Source organism: Acipenser ruthenus, chromosome 20, assembly GCF_902713425.1.
Source record: "Acipenser ruthenus chromosome 20, fAciRut3.2 maternal haplotype, whole genome shotgun sequence".
Lineage (NCBI taxonomy): Eukaryota > Metazoa > Chordata > Actinopteri > Acipenseriformes > Acipenseridae > Acipenser > Acipenser ruthenus.
In genome coordinates this window covers 30243087-30262071 of record NC_081208.1, presented here as the reverse complement: position 1 = coordinate 30262071, position 18985 = coordinate 30243087, and the positions used below count along the sequence as shown (strand labels likewise).

The window sequence follows — 18985 nt, the reverse complement described above, 5'->3', positions numbered from 1 at the left end:
CCTCCTACACTAAGTAACTTCTGTCACTTGTTTAAACGTACATATGCTGAAGAGTAGAAGTCTCTGAAGTCAGTCTGTGTGCAACGTAACTGCTCCAGAGAATCATCCAGCTCACTCAGCTTCTTCAGTCGACTTTCTCCAACCTGCTCAATCCAGCCGCTAACCTGCCAGGACACAAAAATAAAAGAAATGAATGCACTTTTCAAAAGTTCCACACCAGATTTCTGCATATTTTTATGAGAACATTATCAACCCGATTGAAAGAGTTTGATTACATATATATATATACACATAATTATTTAAATCGGTTTGATAATGTTCTCATAAAATATGCAGGAATGCGGAAATGTCAATAAAAAATAAATCAGAAATTCAGACTTGTTGATTTAGCACAAAGTTACAGAAAAAATGTTAAAAAACACGCTACATCTCTTACCTCCTTGAACCCTTCTTCCAAAGTTTTAAACTCCATTACAAACTCCAGCTCCTGCATGCACTTATTCGACAGCCTCACAAGACGATGGACCGACTCATCAACCTGGTTGTACAGAGCCGTAACCGTCTCAATGGCATCTCTAGAACGAGAGAGAGAGATTGTATATAAAAAAGAAAGAAAGACAAACAGCAGCATCTCATTACAATAAAACATGTCGTGCTACTTACCACTTGCTACAAGTGTCTCATTTTTCAATACTACATGACTAGGAATATGAAAAGGACCCCACCCAGTATAAGATTATACCGCAGCCCAGAAGGCATTCACAGTTGTCCAGTGGACTGTGCTACTCCTAGCTGCTCTGGACAGCTGCACCTTTGTCGGATTTCTGCTATGAAACACCCTTTCAGTCCCGGGGAGACAGGGGAGAATGGCAGCTGTCCTTTAAAGAACCCCTCTGTCTGTCTATGTGTGTGTGTGCATGAAGAATCACTCCCTTGGTTCATGGCATTTTTTCTTTCTAACAGCTCTTTAACAGCTCAAGAACAGGAAGCAATGCATGTTAAGAGTCAGACTGCCAAATCATTTATTGGGGTGGGGGGGTCTTTTTTTTGACAAAGAGGGGCGTGTACCTAAAAACAAACAAAAAGTATGAAGTTGGGGCAGCTCTAGTGCCTGTGAAGTACTGTACCATCCCACCAGCTGTACATTCGACCCAATGTATACATTTCAAAGAAACTGCAGGGCACAAACTTGTAAAACAAAAAAGTTTAAAGCTGAAGCCCGCTTTCTCAGAGTTGGAAGGATGAAACTACAATATTCTTTCTGATGTTATTTCTACAAACTCTATATACTGAAGGCGCCCCCTGCTGTCTGCATGCAACGCTCTGCCATCAATTCTGAGATGACACGTCCCTCGGGGCCCCAGTTTGGTGACTCAGTTTCTTCCACATAACCTTTGATATCAAAACAGCTCTGATACAGGCACGTGTGATACAGGCACCTTCATGAAGAAATGAACTGATAGAAACAAATAAAGTATACTTTAGATACACTGTAAACAGAAGATCGTTCTGCAACGGTCACCTTCTAACACCTTCTTTAATATGATCTCGCCTGCCAGCAAGACAAATGAGTGTACTTTCACACCACATGCGACAGTTTTCCATTGGCATGTACATGGTTTCATCATATGTATGGATGGATTTTTATTACACACTATTAACAACATCCATTGGCACTCTAATTAAATACAGTACATCACAGTAAATACTTACGCATTTCACTTCATCATTCTGTTATTTGAAGACAGTCGCATCGCACAGTTTACTAATGCATGTGTTAACTAAAAACAAAACCTTTTGTTTAGAAAATAAAAGGAACAGTTTTTTTGGCTTAGGTCAACAAACTATTAAAATGTAATTTGTGTGATGTACATACTACGATATCCTAGCAACTACAAGGCAGGACCCTTGAAAACAACAACCCATTCATAACAGGGAATTTCTTCTCAATTATTATGCAAATTGTTGTGTAGCAGCTTCAGTATTCTGTGAAATAAGGGCATTGTTGAGAGAATGTACTGAGGAGCATTTCTCCATGTCTCCATGTTATTCTTCTTTTGTTTCCCTTCCTAGTTATCAGTAATGTCACTAATGTTGTTGCACTTTCCCTTATTAAGTTTACCTTGGTAACAGCAGAGCAAAATGTTATAGTAAAGCAGTGCAAAGCCTAGTTAGGCATGTTAAAGCACATTTAAAAACATGGCAAACCATAGTAAAATACATGGTAAAAAAGTAGTACAAACATGGGAACCCTGCAAAATGACTGTGTTAAACTTTTAAAATACCTACAGAATAAGAAAATAAATTTAAAATAAAACCATCAGTACAGAAGCTGGATATCACAGTACAGATTAGCCCCAGTTGTGAATGTGAGTAACTTTTTTAATGAAATGAAGCTTTTCTTTTCCTCTTATTCCTGTGGTACACCACCACCCCTCTAATGCACACACCCTTTCTATGATTAACTAGATAGTCATGGTGCAAACACTACACGCAAAAGTTAAAGATGAATGCTTCAAATAAAGGGTTCTGGTTTTGGGTTACTCATTGTTAAATATTTGCAGTTGAAAGAACACTTCTTCTGGAAGACTAATGCCTTTCTTGTGTATTAATATTATTATTGTTATTATTATTATTATTATTATTATTATTATTATTATTATTATTTATTTCTTAGCAGACGCTCTTATCCGGGGCGACTTACAATTGTTACAAGATATCACATTATTTTTATTTTAAAAAGAATGTGCTATCTTTTTAATAATAATGAAGCAGTAAGGAATGCGGGTTCAGAATTCGCTTCATCTTCTTGCAGTGGGAAGTGACTCAGTCAGCTTGTATGTAGTTGAGCCAACCCTGACCTTGAGATAAAGAAAGACTTGCATATCGACAGCTATCTGCACAACTTGTTTGGGGAAAATCATCATTAAAACCAGACAGGATAGAGGGAGACACTTAAAACTATCTTAATTACGCTCTAAAAGAAATACTACAAAAGACAGTTCAAATACACTTGCGCAGTTTCTGTTGACTGATTTAAAACAAACGAAGCTCACTGGAAAAAAAAACCCTCATAAAATCAGTGAGACATTGAACTTGTACACCAAAAGGCACAGAATCAAATACCTCGTAACAGTTCCTTTCCTTTACTTTAAGGCTAAGAAAGTATAAACTTCACACTCTCACACTAGGCAATGACAAATTCTACAGCTGAGAAGGCCCTAGGTCTGTCCACAGATGTCATCTATAAAGAATGAACTCCAGTGCTTTCTTTTTCTCATTTCAGTACCGCATTGTGTGAAAGAATGTCACAAAACAAAAAGTCTGAGTTATGTTTTGAAAAAGGCATCCCTCTTGGGAAGGCCATAAATCTGACTATCTGTCCATTCAGCCATATATTTACCATGTTGTTCTCTGGCTCCGATTTCCTTCACTATGAAACAAAACAACAGCTACTGCCACATTGACAAAAGGCAGACATTATAAAGAATTGTTCCGTGCCACGTCGGACCAGGAAAAGAGGTGAGCCAAGGAAAAGTTTTGACTAAACTGAGAGACAAGCTCTCTCATCACCAAAGAATGGAACAGCGTTTAAAAAAAAAAAAAAAAAAAAAAAGTGAAGAAAAAAAGAACTTTAGCAAAGACTTTTGTTAGAAAATGTTCCCATTCCTTCAAAAAACAACAACAAAAATATACTGCAGGGTTGCCAGTTTAACAAAAAGAAGGTGAGCCTCAAGAAACTTAGGAAAGTATTAGTGAGTGGATGAATGCAACAGGAATGTTAATTACCAATTTCCACAAACTGTCTGCTTGGTAGAATTACAGTGGCTGCTAGAGGAAACATATATTTAATTGACAGACACTTCTGTGCTTTTAATCAAGCTAAGATTATTACTTATAAATAATGTTCCAACGCCTGTTACCCTACCAGGATGAGACAGTTACTCTAAGTTCTTCTTATCAGTTTTCGCTGAAGGTCAGAGTTCAAGTTACTGATGTAGGTCAAGTTTACACTTTGAAACACGTTTCGCAGAACTGTTTTAAATAACACGTATTCTGTTATGTTACGACTGGCATCACAAAGCTCATTAGAAGAATAATCCATGTCACTGCTGAAGCGCAGTGTGAGTGGATAGCTACAAGATGAGAGGCATTGGCTTTATACACCCCAGAATGCTTAATGATACCAGTTTAATACAGTCAGTGTTTAGATATAAACATTCCAGATGTCTGTTATCAAAGGACCGGCTGGCATTAAACATAGCTAGACTCTGCCAGCAGTGTACCTGTAATCTTCAGTCAGCGTCACGCATGACTCCTCTTTCTTCAGTCTGGAAAGGGTGGCTCCTCCCTCCAGCTGCAGCCTGACCAATCGGTTATCTTCAAGAACGCTTTTCATTAGGTCTCTGTACCTCCCCAGTAAAACCTGGGCTTCCTGTGGGAGGGGAAAAAAGAACATCATTTATTAATATATGTCTGTCCTCACACAGGCACAGAAAACGGGTATTTTTATTTTAAACATAAATGAGTGTCTATGAAAGCTGGTGGAATGCATTGCACTAGAGTCTGAATCGCTCTATCCAGAGAGCAGACACAAACTCCCCATGCTGCCCTGCAGATGCACTCTCACCACCTCTCAAGGGTCTATTCTGGAAGCTCTAGGACCACCCAATCCAATGGAGCAAACTAGTTCAATATAAAACTTTATATTTTATATTTCTAAAAAAAAAAAGGACTCTGCTAAACACCTCAGAACAGGCTAAATGGTCAAGCATGTAATCCGACATGTTAAGAAAGAACACAAAGGAACAGATGAAAATCAGGACCCCTCCTGGGGATTTTTCTGTCAACAATGAACAGCTCAAAAACCTGACAGTGCACTCCAAGCCCTGTAATCACCCTGGATTAAACGTGCAAGTCTCCTGTCACTGTGTTAATCTCTTGCCATTCTCTTGTCTGAGCCAGTTGATCCCCCATTGACATCTGCAAGGAGATTGCTATCTGGCTGGTGTGTGGCGTATGTTCTATAGGTGCTGCAGAAGAATGTAGAATGCCTGCAGCTAAATGTCATGGAAACAATTTGCTTCCTTGTCTCTCAGTTTATCTGTCCCCGGACCCCTCCCTGAATAGGTAAAGAACCTTGTTTAGCATGAATATGCCCAGGGAAATCAATATCCCATCACCAGACTCATTTCCCTTTGCACCAACATCAAAGACCATTTACCCAACCCGCTGATTAGAGAGATTGGTTTAGAGAGATACATATGCCCCTGGGGGTTCCACAAATCTTTAAATGAAACCCCTTTTACCATAGATTACACTGGTGCTTCCTGTGCGTAAATAAACCCCAGTCCCTGGTTATCACCCAATAACAGCAGGCAATCTAGGGACATTCAAAAGGTCAGCCGAGTCAATTCAATGCATGTGCAACGCAAAGCAAGGCTGTTAGAAACACAGACAATTGTATTGGCTCAGTTCAATACAATATAGGAACGTGCATGCTAATCTTTGGAAATCAGTTTCTCAAATGAATGTATTAAAGATTTACGGTGGAAAGGGGGGGACTAGGTGAGAAAATCAATCAACTTTCTTTCTTAACTCGACTTCTTTTGAGGATTTTAGACTAGATTAAGTGTTCCAATATTAAATGCAATATAATGTAAGGGATTTGTGCAAGGTTTGCAAGGTCTCACTAGAAATGAACAGTTCTCAGTAGGTGCAAAAGTTTTTGCAGGTGAAATGGAGGCGACTGTTGGTTTTGCTGCTGCAGTAAATAATGACTGTGCTATGGGTAGTCCCTTGCTGCCCGCTGATTCACAGTTACCTCTGCTGTCCCAGGTACTCTGTTGGACTCCAGACTGGTGATGGTGACCTGAAGGAAGCCAGATGCTGACCTGCAACACTGTACCAGCTGCTCCAGTTTCTACAAGCAACAGAAATAACATGCATTAACAAAACCTGAATATAAGAAATGCATCATCAAAAAATACTGGCACAAAGTTATATGCACTGGTCAGGAAGATGAACAAAACAGTGTAGTTGACTAAAACCTTTGCTATCGATACCATTATGCATCATCATACAGAAGCGGGAATGTTTTACTCATAGCCTATTAAACATGAGCTGTAAACACCCTCAGTCTTTATCCTGGTGTCCACAGACAGGCATTTTGCTGGCTGGTTCTCACAGACTTCGCTTCTGGACAGACAGCAGGAGCAACGCATTGTTCTGCTCTGTGCTCTAATTTCCTCCCAGTCACCGATCCCTCTCTGTTTACTACATTCTTTATTCTCTGGAAAAGCACCTCCAAAGCAGTATGTGCAATTTTTAGTCGCACTCCAAATAACTCCCAGGTCACATTTTTCACACGAAAACTAAACAGACAAAACAATTACAACATTGTAATTAACAAAACAGTTATAACAAAAACAGCTCTTGGGTGGAAGCAGGTAACATTCTGTGCAAGCTATACAGTTAGAAATAAAGCAAACAAAAAACATATGCTGCTTGTTTAACTGAGATTGATCTTTTCTTAAAGTCAGTGTAATGCATAATCAGAGAAAAACAGAACGCTTGCGAGTAATAAATGAAGCACTCTGACAGCCTGCAAATCAACGAAGATAAAGCTGATTCTTCTAAACACCCAATTTGACTCCGTAAAGGAATGCAGGGGAGTGAGAGAGAACCTACCGTGCGAAAGCACACCCAGTCACTGTGGCAGAACGGAAAGGTCCCATCGAACTCCAGTGGAAGCTGAGAGGCGTCCATGTGCTTGTGGAGGGACTTCAGGGATGTGAGGAGTTCGAACTGCGGGAGAAAACAAAAGCCTCGGCTTCGGTGACAAAGATCTACAATACATTACATCATCCCAACCTCTGAGACTGGTCGCAGGTGTGTCTTTCTGCAAAGATACTCTTGCGCTCTGACTGGATCCTGAATGCCACTGCACCCCCCGCTACCCCCCCCCCCCCCCCCCCCCCCCCCTTCAAGAGAGCTCCAAAACTGTAAACTAGGATGCAGCGCTAAGACATAAAAACACAACACACCCCTTGATGTTATAATAGCAGTAACAATACCCATCAACAGCCATTACTAAGAATAAAAGGTGTCACTGTAGGAAACAAACACCTTGGCATAGTTCACCACAGGATAGAGCTGCCCTTTACTGTTCTTCATTACTGGTTGGGTTGTTGGGTGTTATTGCTTAAGAAGAGGAGGAACAACTAGCCTTAGACGGGAGAACCACAAGAGCATTTTAAACAATGCCATTAATATATTAATCCTGTTACTGAGCAATCCTGTGGAGGGTGGGGCTGCAGTAGCTCAAAGCTGACTGGTCAGCTCCTGACTAAGCAGCAGATCAGCCGTGGGGCTGGTGGCTAAGCATCCAATATCATTCTCTCTCTCATGTATTGTACTTATATGTCATTGAAAAATAAATACAATAATGAACTGAATATACAGCTTGTTCTTTTCTTATTTTTGAGGCACACTTTTTAATGATTGGAAAATAGTTATTTGTCTTTTACCCGTTCTTATTGATTATTCTTATCTTAGATTTGCATACTGTTTTGTGCTACACTATCAGAAAATAATTTAAATTTTCTATTCAAGTTGCCCAAAGTTGAAAAGAAAAACATAACCAGAACACCTGCATACAGAAGATACTGTCAGACTGTACTTTTTCAGAAAACAGACCCTAAATCGGCGCTTTAATGTGAAACGTCTGCTCGATCAAAGCAAATGGAAGTGCACTACAAGTAAGCAATTCCTTGGCAGTAACTGAGAGTTTTAAAATAAGCAAGTGTCTCCTCTCCAGCACTTGAGTTAACAAGGCTGAACAGAATCGAGGTCCCTGCAGGGAACTGTTGAAGAAGTCAGGAGCCTGTTACTGGCTATTGCATGTACTTAGCTGACTTAAACAAACATCATATACAACCCTTAACTATCTTATTATTACTTCATTGATAAATAGAACAGCTTGACTGTGTAGTGCCGGGATGAGACACTTCACTTGTTGCAGTGCCTATGTTTTTTCAGGATCATCTGGTGGTGTGTATTTTTTGTGTTTTTTGCAGAGCATACTGAAGTGCTGAGTCTCTGAGCGGTCCATGAGTCCGGTTTCTTGCAGGGAAAAGACAAAGCAGAACCTCTTGTGTAGACCCCCCATTAGCTGGTGCATGTCGTCTCAAAACCACAGGAGATCAGATTCTTATACTGTACCGAGTACCTTCTAACCTTTCATCGCCTGTTCTCTCGGCTCCTCAAACACAAATGAAGTGCCAATTAAGTTGGTGTTATTCTGAGCCGAAAACTCCTAAAAAGCCTTAGAGCAAAGTGATTTGTCACTCCAGACAGAAAAGCACAGGGGTCACTGAGGTGAGAGAGTGCCCTTTGCGCAGGATTACACACTGCACTGCAAAACTAAATAGTCGATAACAAAATACGGTTCTAAAATGAAGAAAATATATATATATATATATATATATATATATATATATATATATATATTTCGTAATTTCTTCAAGACAAATTGCTGTGTTTCCCAGTTCCCCACCACAGTACGTAATTACCTGCATAGCTGTGGGCTTTTCCATCCGAAAGGTGAGGTCTCTTTCAGCAAGCAGCAGAACAGTGTGAATACAATTGGGGACAGCTTCCTATCAAGACAAAGGGTAGTATTTAAACAGTATGCTACATTAACACAATAGCAAGCTATTCAAGGAACATTAAACAAGAATTGCATACATGTTTAATATGTATTAGCATTGAAATCATGCATATTACATTGAGTTCACAATACTTTCCTTGATCACTATGAGCTTTTCAAGAACAGTAGTGACACTAAACAGTGACTACTATCTTGCTTTGAGAATTCATCAAGGTCGCTATTGTTCAGGTACCGCCAGTATGAATTCAAAAACCTAGTCTGCCATCACACAATACTGCCTTGTAAAGCAGCGCTGGGCTAGCCAGGGTATTCTCATGGTTTCATAGGTAACATAAGTTTTATTAGCATCATATGACAAACAGCGTTTCAGTGCAGAACATAACAGCATGTTCCAAATTCATTGTAATAGTATATGGAGTGGAACAGCCAAGCCTTCGGAGAGCAGGGATGGGTAATGAGATCAGATCCCCCCAGGGAAGCCTGGTCCATTACACACACCATTCAGGTGTTCTGCCTGCCATTTCTGTCTGGGAATAAACATAAAGACAGCCCGGCTGAAGGGAGATCAGTTTCTTCTGCTGTACCGTTTTCAGCAACGAGTGAAAGGAAAAGAGCAATAGCAGGGTTTCAAAATACAGACTAAACAAGAGTCCCCTTCTAGAGATTTTGATTTATGTACTCTTCTCAGTCCACTGCTGAGGTCCAAGGATATTCTCGATCCAAACTCTAACTGTTAACTGCAATCACAATCAAGCAATCAAAGTTTTAGATTACATTTAGTTTTTTGCTTTTATGTGAGTTGGTTTTCATGGATGCAGTGTAGAGGTATCTTGCCTTTGTGCCTCTCTCTTTTACACAGTATATGAATGCTTGGCAGCAGTTTTGATCAAAGTTTATTTCCAAGGCTTGCCTTCAGACTTTTCATTTCCTGTTTGTTGCTGTATTTTGAAAACACACTGTTTTTTTAGATTGGGGGTACAGCAGAGCATTATGAAGCGGTTTTAGAACAACAGATACAAATAGATACCACTTGCTTTGTAGCAAATTAAACAAGTGAAAATTAGGTCAACTGAGTCGGCCTTCCCAGAAAAACACAATGATTTATTGCATTGCTAAATAAAATAAATGCAAAGTGCATTTCTAAGTGCAAACTAATAAAACATAAATAGCCACAGTACATGACATGCAATGAAAGCTGCTCTTCAGACTTATTGATTATTTCCCCATTAACCAATTTCCCCCTCCACGTTTGCTGAAACCCTGAACCCTGAACCCTGAACCCTGCATGAACCCTGTATGATGATGCGATCCCCTGTAAACAAGGGTTTATTGTTCCATCACAGGCCTTGGGGCTGCACTGGAACAGGCTGCGTTACATTGTGTTCAAAAGCTTCATCAGCCCAGAGTGAAGCCTTTTTAAGTCCTGATAAGTTATCTATGCCTAATCATAAAAAATAGGAATCAAAAGCAGAGGAACCCGAGGTATTTAACTGAGTTTTGTGCTTGTTTTTATTTTGTTAGTACCACTGCTTCGTTGCTTGGACCGCCTACAACCCAACCCTTAAAGGAACCACTGCTCAGTGTCACTGAACTGACCTCCTCTCTGTGAATGACTCAGCCCTGCAAATAGATACAATGTCTGATCAGACCTTTTATTAAGAAGATACTATCTCTATGAAACACACACCCTTTTGAGATAACCCGAGGCTTAATTTGATCAGAGCTATCACTGCGTTCGTCACGCACACAAAAAAAATTCAACCCTGACCCCCAAACCTATTGTTACCTTTCCCTTCCAATGCCGTGAAGGTCATTTCCATACCTAACTATCCTGGAGTAATGTAAATGCAAATTAGGACAGCAACACCCATTACGTTCTATCCCTTTGGCAATGACACTGTAACCTAGCCAAGATTAATATCATTTCTCGCTTATTACAGAGTGTAATTTAAAATCCTGTTAGGAACTATGCAAGCAGATTGTTCTGAAGTGCCCTTGCCACACAGATGCTTTCATTTCTTTTATACACAGAGTCTAGACTTCTTTATTTAAAATACCAATATATTTTTGCACAATCCTTTTATATATACACACACACACACACACATTATGTCTGATATGCTAAATTAAATCAAGTATAACAGAAAGCTTTGGTGAAAGCTTACAGTTTATCAAATGCTTTCAATGCAATACACAGTCATAAATTTACTCAGATGAATGAACAGTTTGCTGTGTACCTGGAGCATTCAATAAATATGCATGAAAAACAATGTCCTGTCATGTAAATATTTCTAAAGCAGTGTATGGAAACTGGGAGATTCCAATAAATGCCTTTTTTGTTTTTTTTTGTATTTCTTAAAGCTGAGCAGATTGCCAGGTCAATACTGTTGAGAAAATGTCTGAAGCTTTGCCTGCATTTTTTCATCATTAATAGAATACAATCACAAACATACAATGCCTTTGGGCCTTGTTCCTGTTTCTGAAAAAGGAGGACCACTACCCGTTGGCTGTTTGGATTTCAACACGTTTACATGCATTAAGTGCACAGCATAAGTTATAATACTGTTCGACTCTATTACCTGTAGTTGGTTAAATGCTTTGAACAGTGCTGGAACAGGCGAGCATCTACGGGCATCAACCAGAACAGTCAGACCCATGGTTCGGACCGCCTTCCTGTTTCACGTCAAAGAGAAAGAGATCAGACTTTATTTATTTCATCCTCACTCACAAGACGGTACAGATTATTAAACAAGGTTTTCTGTGTTTAACGCAAATTGTGTGTTTCTGTCGCAGATTATCCTTTGCTACAGTATAGGTGCTATTTTACTACCCTGGGCCTGTTTTATGAAGACTCTGCAGGGGATCCTGACACAAAAATGCAACATAGTCTTCAAGAAGAACAAGGTTCAATATGCACATACAGGCGTAGAATCAGAAAGCCATTAAAAAAAATGATTTCAATTCTTCATAAAGGCATGTCATAAAAATGCCATCTGTGTAACAAAAGCAGAACTACGATGCAGTAATCAGGGTTGAAGTTACCTGAGAATTGTGTAGAAATAGACAAGAAGCCGTACAAGCTCGGTGCTGTTGCAGTTGGGGTTTAACCAAATCGTGTTCCTGGTCGTCACAATCACAACGGCACGCCCGCATTTGTCTCTCGTACCTGATGCAAACAAATTTTGAAACACACAAAATGCCACGATTTTACAAAATATTCTACTTAAGTCATCTTGTTTCCTTGCTAGCTTTAGCCTAGAGCTTTTTTTTTTCTACTTCAAAAACAAAATGTCTTTTAAATGCTACAGTATAAGTAAGGACCAAATGAGGTATACTTTGAAGCCCTAAAATATGGACATATGGAAGATGGAAATACATGATGACCCCATTTGAGAATATAATGCAAAGGAAAATGTTTAATTAAAAATAGATGTATTATGTGTCATGCTGGTAGAAAGCAGCAGCTTTGAGAATAGACAGGGAGTCTCGATTGTGCTGGCACACACCAGGCAAACAGACCACTCCCGAGTCCAGCACAGCAGGGTTGATATCCAGTGCCTGGGTCGGTACAGACTGCAGCTTTGAAGAGATGGGAACAAAAGAGAGAGACTCCTGGTGCTTCAGGACCACTCTCTCCTCCCGGCTCACAGCTTCACAGAGCTGCCTGGCAGGAGATACAGGAGCCTCAGCGCCCTGCTCCTTCTGCTCTTCCATACCTACGAGAAAAAGGTACAAATGCATTGATGCATTCTGAGGAGCTAGACACACATATCCTTAACGGTGCACTTGTATTTATTAAATACATCTAGATCTGCGTGTTAAAGAGTGGGAGATCTAAAAGACTGTGTTCCAATACATCTACAGTACTCTCACAGAGTACAGTATATGGGAAACGATGGGATTGGTAGTGGAAAGATTCAGAAACGTTTATGCTTGAAGGAGAAAAGTAAATCCTATATGAAAGCTGAAAAGGATGATTTGTTAGTAAAAGGCATACCTTTACAAACTGCAGTAACATTCTACAAGCCCCACAACCAAGCTATGAAAGTCAGTTATTGTATAGATGTTTTCTATACACAGAACTGGAAGTCTTGTTTTGGAGAGGAATGCTATTAGAATTCCAGATACGGTAATATAAAATAACACCTACAATACAGACTGCTACTCTCCGAATCCATACCCCACAGCTGGTTTCAATTCACTTTTAAACTTCTGAGTGAGGCCCTGGGGTCTGCCCTATAATTTATCAAGAGGAGACTTAACCTGCTGTCTGAATGACTCTGAGTAAGTAAGCACTAGCGGGTTCAGCTTTCCAGGGCCCTGGCACTTGTTTTATAGACTGTTCCACTGCTGATATACAACAATGGCCTCTGCCAGAAAGATGCACGAGGCTTATTAGAGATCGTGTCAATTAAAAGTGCTGACATCTGAGCCCTGCACAGCAAGTGGATATACTTCCTGCCAACCAAACAAGTGGAAAATCTGACCCAATGGTTAGACTTGCTTTGACTGCAAAAAAATACTTCATATATACTGTACCCTCAAATTCATTATTGTTGGCAGCTAAAATTTTTCTGGGCACAACTACTTTCTTTTCCTGCTTTTTTGGCTTTGTAAAATGAACTGTATAGTTACCAGATTTTTATTTTAATCATTGTGAATAATTTATTTTTTGAGAACTTCCACCTGGACATACTTCAACCTCAACAAAGCGTATACAATACTGTAGTATCAGCCCTGTGATATAAATAATAAAGACCCAAAGAAATAAGACAGTTATATATAACTACAAAATATAACTGCATTAGTTCCTTGAATCTATCCAGGGCAGTTAACTGAAGCCTACACAGTGCATTGTACTGTACATGATGTCTATGTTTTTTTTACATTCCAAAGTTTAGTGTATATCTACTGACATGATTTCTTTTTAAGGTCAAATCCATTAAGAAATGTCATTACAGAAGCAGAATGAATCTATTGTGTGTGAGAAACTGAGCTCTGATCTACTGCAACCCTTACATTGTTCATAGACAATACACTCACAGAACTCTATTATGCGATTTGTCTAATAGGATTATATGTCTGTGTTCGGAATATTTGACTTTTAGGCTGTGATTTATAAACATGCTAAATTAACAAACAATGGGTCGATTAAGGGTGGTGATTACAGCAGGCTATTTGTAACACATTAATGAGCTCTTTGAAGCTTGCTATGTTTTTTTTCTTTTCCAGGACTGTTTCTCGCTCAAGGGTACAGTACCTCCCACCAGGACACAGGAGAAGCAGTGCCACCCATCTCTTATGTATTTTGAAAACAACAAACTAAACTTGTCATCGTCTCTTAACACAGACTGCCCTCACAGCCCAGCACTGCTATGCACCACTTGCAGCCATATGTTACTTCACACCTCTCCTACTTCAAAAGTAAATATTGCTATTGAATTACACGATCGCTGTAAAAAAAAAAAAACAAAGCTGCTGTGAATGAGTACGATTTACGAGGTTAAACCACAGTAACTATATCTGATCATTTCTCTTTGACATAACTTTTCTGAGTTAGGTACAGAACATGGGATGTGTCCACATCCAGAAGATCCTGTGAATATTTTTTTAAACAGTTCAGACATTTCTTGCAAACAGATAACGTTGTTTTCTTTTCCCTAATACTGCAATCACAGAGTGAATATTGTTATTCTCTCTCTGATGTCCACATAGGAAGCAGAACAAGACACACTCTCACTAGCCAGCTCTCTAGATGGCTTCACCAGCGATCACACAAGCAGACTCTTAATGAACATTGAACGGAATGATTTCGCAAAAATGTGCACAGTAATGCAGAAAATCTATGCAGTTAAGATACAGGGAAGAACAATGTTTGCAAAGCTGGTATTCACCAAAGAATATAACGACTGTTGAAAGTGGCAAAAGAATCACATTTTGCAGTATATATTAGGAACTACAGTAACAGAATGTACACATATTATAATTTCTACAGCCAACTGCTATTTATAGAGTGTATCTTCCTTTCCACAGTGTTTTGGAAGGATCCCCTTGGAGTCCTGATTTACGACTTCCTTGTCAGAATATAGGGGAGGAAGTAACCAGCACGACCTTTAAGTATAACCTTGATTGGTTCTCATTTTATCCAGTGTAATCAACAACATGACTTCACACTAATTTCCATTCCAGCGCAGGGCAACAGTCATGAAGCAGGTGGAACACAAAAAGTATGCAGGGCTTTTTTTAGACACAAATGTTCCTATTTTGCTTTTCAACAAGATCATTAGGAGAACAAAATGACTACTCATGCAAAACCAACAGTAAAAATAGATCTAATCATAATTACTACTATATCTTTTTTTTCCCTTGCAGAAACAAAAATGTAATTAGGAAAATATCCTAAAATAAATCTCAACCCTTCAGCAATTAATCTTCACATTTTAAAAACAAGAAAACATTTTTTTTTTTTTTTTACACAGGATATTCGTTTTAATAATAATACCCATCCTAACGTGCTGTATTGTGAGTTCATTATTATTATTAGTTTTATTTTAGCAGACGCCTTTATCCAAGGCGACTTACAGAGACTAGGGTGTGTGAACTATGCATCAGCAGCAGAGTCACTTACAACTACGTCTCACCCGAAAGACGGAGCACGAGTTTACAGTACAAGGATACGGTCTTCCTTTCTCACAGAATGAAACACAGCCATGAGGCACTGTAACACCTCACTGTGTAACCTGTGCACACAGAGTGATATTCTGTAATTGACTGCTACAGCCCTCAGGCAGTTAAAATGTCTTTTTAATGTCTAGAATTAGAACAGACAGCAGTCTATTTTAATCCTGTCAGTATAAACAGAGTAACTAATTAAACAGTTTCAGGGTCTTACACTGCAAAAGAAATCAAAAGGACATATATAAATGAAGAAGAAAATTAAGTGATAAATTGAAAACTCACTATTTAAATAACTAGGTATAACGTTTCTACTTCCACCTTCTTCAGATAGCATGGTAGAAATAGCTGATTTTGAATTCTCTGTATATACAGTATTTGATTCGTTGTCTAGCCTGCTGGTATTCTTTCCTTTATACAACATGAGACTAATACAGGATACTGGACAGCAGTGGCAGTGGGTGAAGCTCAGGCAGGAGGGTTCCTTATGGTCATTTCACTTCAATGGAAGCTTTGTACAGTACATCATTAAATTACATTTTCAATGTTGATGATTGACTACCTGGTTGAAGTCAGATCCCAGTTCACAGTGATATAAAAAAATAATTAAAATCCCAAATCAGACTGTCACATTGCATAAGAGAAGAAAAAAGAGAGAGAGAGAGAGAGAGAGAGAGAGAGAGAGAGAGAGAGAGAGAGAGAGAGAGAGAGAGAGAGAGGAAAGAATAGATCATTGAAAATTATATAGAAAACATTGAAGACACTGTCTACCTTTCTGGTGCGATTCCATTGAAGTTTCTTGATCCCCACCTACAGAACTGGGAATTACTTTCAGAGTCATTTCAGGCTTGTTTCTTTGTTCCTCCCTGCCCTCTGGAAGTGTCTCAGAGAACCCAGTTCCACCCATACACACGCCATCCTCTGGCCTCTGCTGCTGTGCTACTGTGGCTGGTAATGAATGGCTATCCTCCAGTGCCACTGTATTAGCCAACTTATCGCTGCAGCTCTCATCGCCATTCTTTTCAACGTGTAATCCAGCGGGGCGTTCCGAACTTGTCAGATCTGAAACGGAATGCGATCCTGCCGATTCTCTATCGACCACACTGTTATTAAAAGGGATTTCTGAGCTCTCTGTTGCGCATTCCATACTTCTGTCCTCACCTGCAACTGTGCTTGGTTTGTGCTCTGTTTCTACCTGATCGGAAGACTCCGTGCAACTCACTTCCTGCAACGGGCAGCCGATTTCCTTCGCGTCTCTATCACCTGTGCTTGCAGGCAAGACGGCATCCTCTTCAGGTGTTGCCGAATGCGATAAAGCCTGCTGTGAACGTGCTGCGGTCTGTGTGGAATGTCTGTGCATGACCCCTTTGTGTCCTGTCCTGTCAGCATTGTCATTATGTTCCACAGTCTCTGTGGATTCTACACTAGCCGAGTCCTTGCTTACCAGATCAGCCTCCTGCAGCCTTTCCTCCCCATTACAAACACGTCCATTGACACAGTCTCGGTCCTGCCCTTCAACTGAACAGCCTACCTGTTCCTTTGAAGTGCTTTTAAAATGGGAGAGACCCGGTTCCAGTTCATCGCCATGTGTCTTCTCGGAAGACAAGGCACGGTCTGTGCTAAACAACAATGGACTAGCTGCTGAGGTGCTCACATCTGAGGGTTCAGACAAGGGATTAATGAGCTTGGGTATTGGGTTGGCTGTGTGTGGGGGATCAACACTCTCGGTAAGTAACTGGCAACAGTCGCTGCTGCACTCCCTTTGTGCATCTGCTTGTTGCTGGGATTGTTCAGTGAAAGAAGCAGGAGAGGCATTGATCAGTGTGCTGTCATGCTCATTACAGACACTGTCATGGGTGTCACTTAGGCTGGGTGTCATGTCTGTTGTGATTAATGGACGACTATTACCACTCTCGACAACAACAACAACCCCCTTTTCTCTTTCTAGAATCCCTCTGCATTCCTGTGAATCATCAGAGTTACTCTCACAACTTAATAACGTATTACTGAAATCTGTCTGAATTCCATGACTTGGCGAGTGTGTATTACAGCTGCCACTGTGACTAGGCAGCCCTTTGTTCAAAGTGCTGCTTTCTCCACAGCCCTGTACATCAGGAACACCACTGATACAACCTGGCTCTTTCAGAGAATCTGAATCAGGCACAGCTGTAACAATCTCCTGTGTTATACCTTCCATATCATTTAAAGTGCTGTCTACTCTCACCGCAACTGCCCCGTTCACCTTCCCTTCTTCCACTGGGCTGCCGGTTCCTACGCCAACAGACGTGCCCGTTGATTTTGAGCAGAACCCGCTTGGCGCGTTCAGGTTCTGTTCTATAAGGTTCGTACAGATCAAGGTTTGCGAACAAGTGCTATTATTCTGACAGTCAGGTGTTTTTGCTTCCAAGCATGTCTTTGGTTTATTCCGATTCCTATAATTCAGGCTTATAGATTCAGTCAACGAGCCTTTCTGTGGGAAAAACCTGGGCAAGGGGAAGTCCGCCAGTTCGACGTACTCCCCTTCAAGGTCCTGGTCGGACTCCTCTGACATGTTATCCGAGACGTCTAACCAGTTCACAGCATCGAAGCGGGGCTGACTGGAAGTCCTCCGGATGTCGGGTCCTTTCTGCATCTGCCCCGCAGAGGTCGAGGGGTCTGAACTGTTTGTCATGTGCTGGCTTTCCTGCAATGCTTTCGGGCAAGTCCCGTCACCCGAAGCCCTAGTGATCCCAGACACGTTCTCGATCATTCTCGGTTTATTCCTGAACTCCGGTCGGACCACCTCCTCCCAAGGCACCCGATAGATGTTGCTGTCAGTCGATAAGAGACAGTGTTCCAGAGCTGTTCCCATGCGCTCCCGGTTAATTGAATCCAGCCATTCCGTGGTGAAAATGGAAGTGTACGTTATCTCCGGCACCTCCAGCTCCTCTATATTGTGCCCGTCCCTCGCTAAGCATTTCAACACTATCCGCGGGGTCTTCTTCAGGTACGGCACCACTTGTAGGTAGAAATCGCCCGGCTGTAGGGATCGCCAGTCTAGGGAAGCCAGCTGGACTACAATCTTGTCATGAATGCACAAAGGCCAGCCTTCATGACGAAAGAGATACCCACAGTACTGGAACTGTTTAAGAAAAAAAAAAAATGTGATTAATGTTGATCTGGAATGCGCCATTAAAAAAAAATACCTAAACAAGTTCATGTTTCTACTGCTTCAGCGACTGATTTGCTACCTTATTATTATATACAACCCTTAAGAAATGTTTTCCATAGTAAAAGCATTGCATAGTGTAATAAAGCATAGTGAAAGCATGTAAAGAATAGGTAAGCATTGTAAAGAAAAACGAGGTATGATAAAACGTATTGATAAACATGACAAACCAGTGTAATCTATGGTAAATACATAGCAAAGCCATGGGGAAAGCATGGTAAAACTGCAAAAATACTGTGATAAAATTTTATAAGCGAAGTTTAGACCAACCAATCAGATAAATAAAACAGCATTCAGTCACAGCATAGACCGAAAATATTATAAATGAGCACACAATCCAGTACTAGACTAGAAATGAATCCAACTGGAGGTGCAAGAAGCAGAAGAGGATCACTGTTGGCACCCCATCGACAGAACTATAATGAAATCCA

At 40.4% G+C, this 18985-nt stretch overlaps 1 protein-coding gene across 3 annotated transcripts in view; it reads right to left on the bottom strand.

Moving 5' to 3' along the window:
- Positions 1 to 18985, bottom strand: part of LOC117425702 (uncharacterized) — a 55468-nt gene that overhangs the window by 24110 nt on the left and 12373 nt on the right. For 2 of the 3 annotated variants that reach the window (XM_058993899.1, XM_058993898.1), the window contains exons 3-12: positions 16118 to 18467; positions 12178 to 12387; positions 11714 to 11837; positions 11251 to 11344; positions 8574 to 8660; positions 6691 to 6807; positions 5825 to 5923; positions 4287 to 4435; positions 437 to 575; positions 42 to 164 (exon numbers count right to left, since the gene is read on the bottom strand). In XM_058993899.1, the coding sequence (XP_058849882.1) occupies positions 42 to 164; positions 437 to 575; positions 4287 to 4435; positions 5825 to 5923; positions 6691 to 6807; positions 8574 to 8660; positions 11251 to 11344; positions 11714 to 11837; positions 12178 to 12387; positions 16118 to 18467 (3492 nt within the window). The remainder of the gene's footprint in view (positions 1 to 41; positions 165 to 436; positions 576 to 4286; positions 4436 to 5824; positions 5924 to 6690; positions 6808 to 8573; positions 8661 to 11250; positions 11345 to 11713; positions 11838 to 12177; positions 12388 to 16117; positions 18468 to 18985) is intronic. The other variant, XM_058993901.1, reaches the window with a different exon arrangement.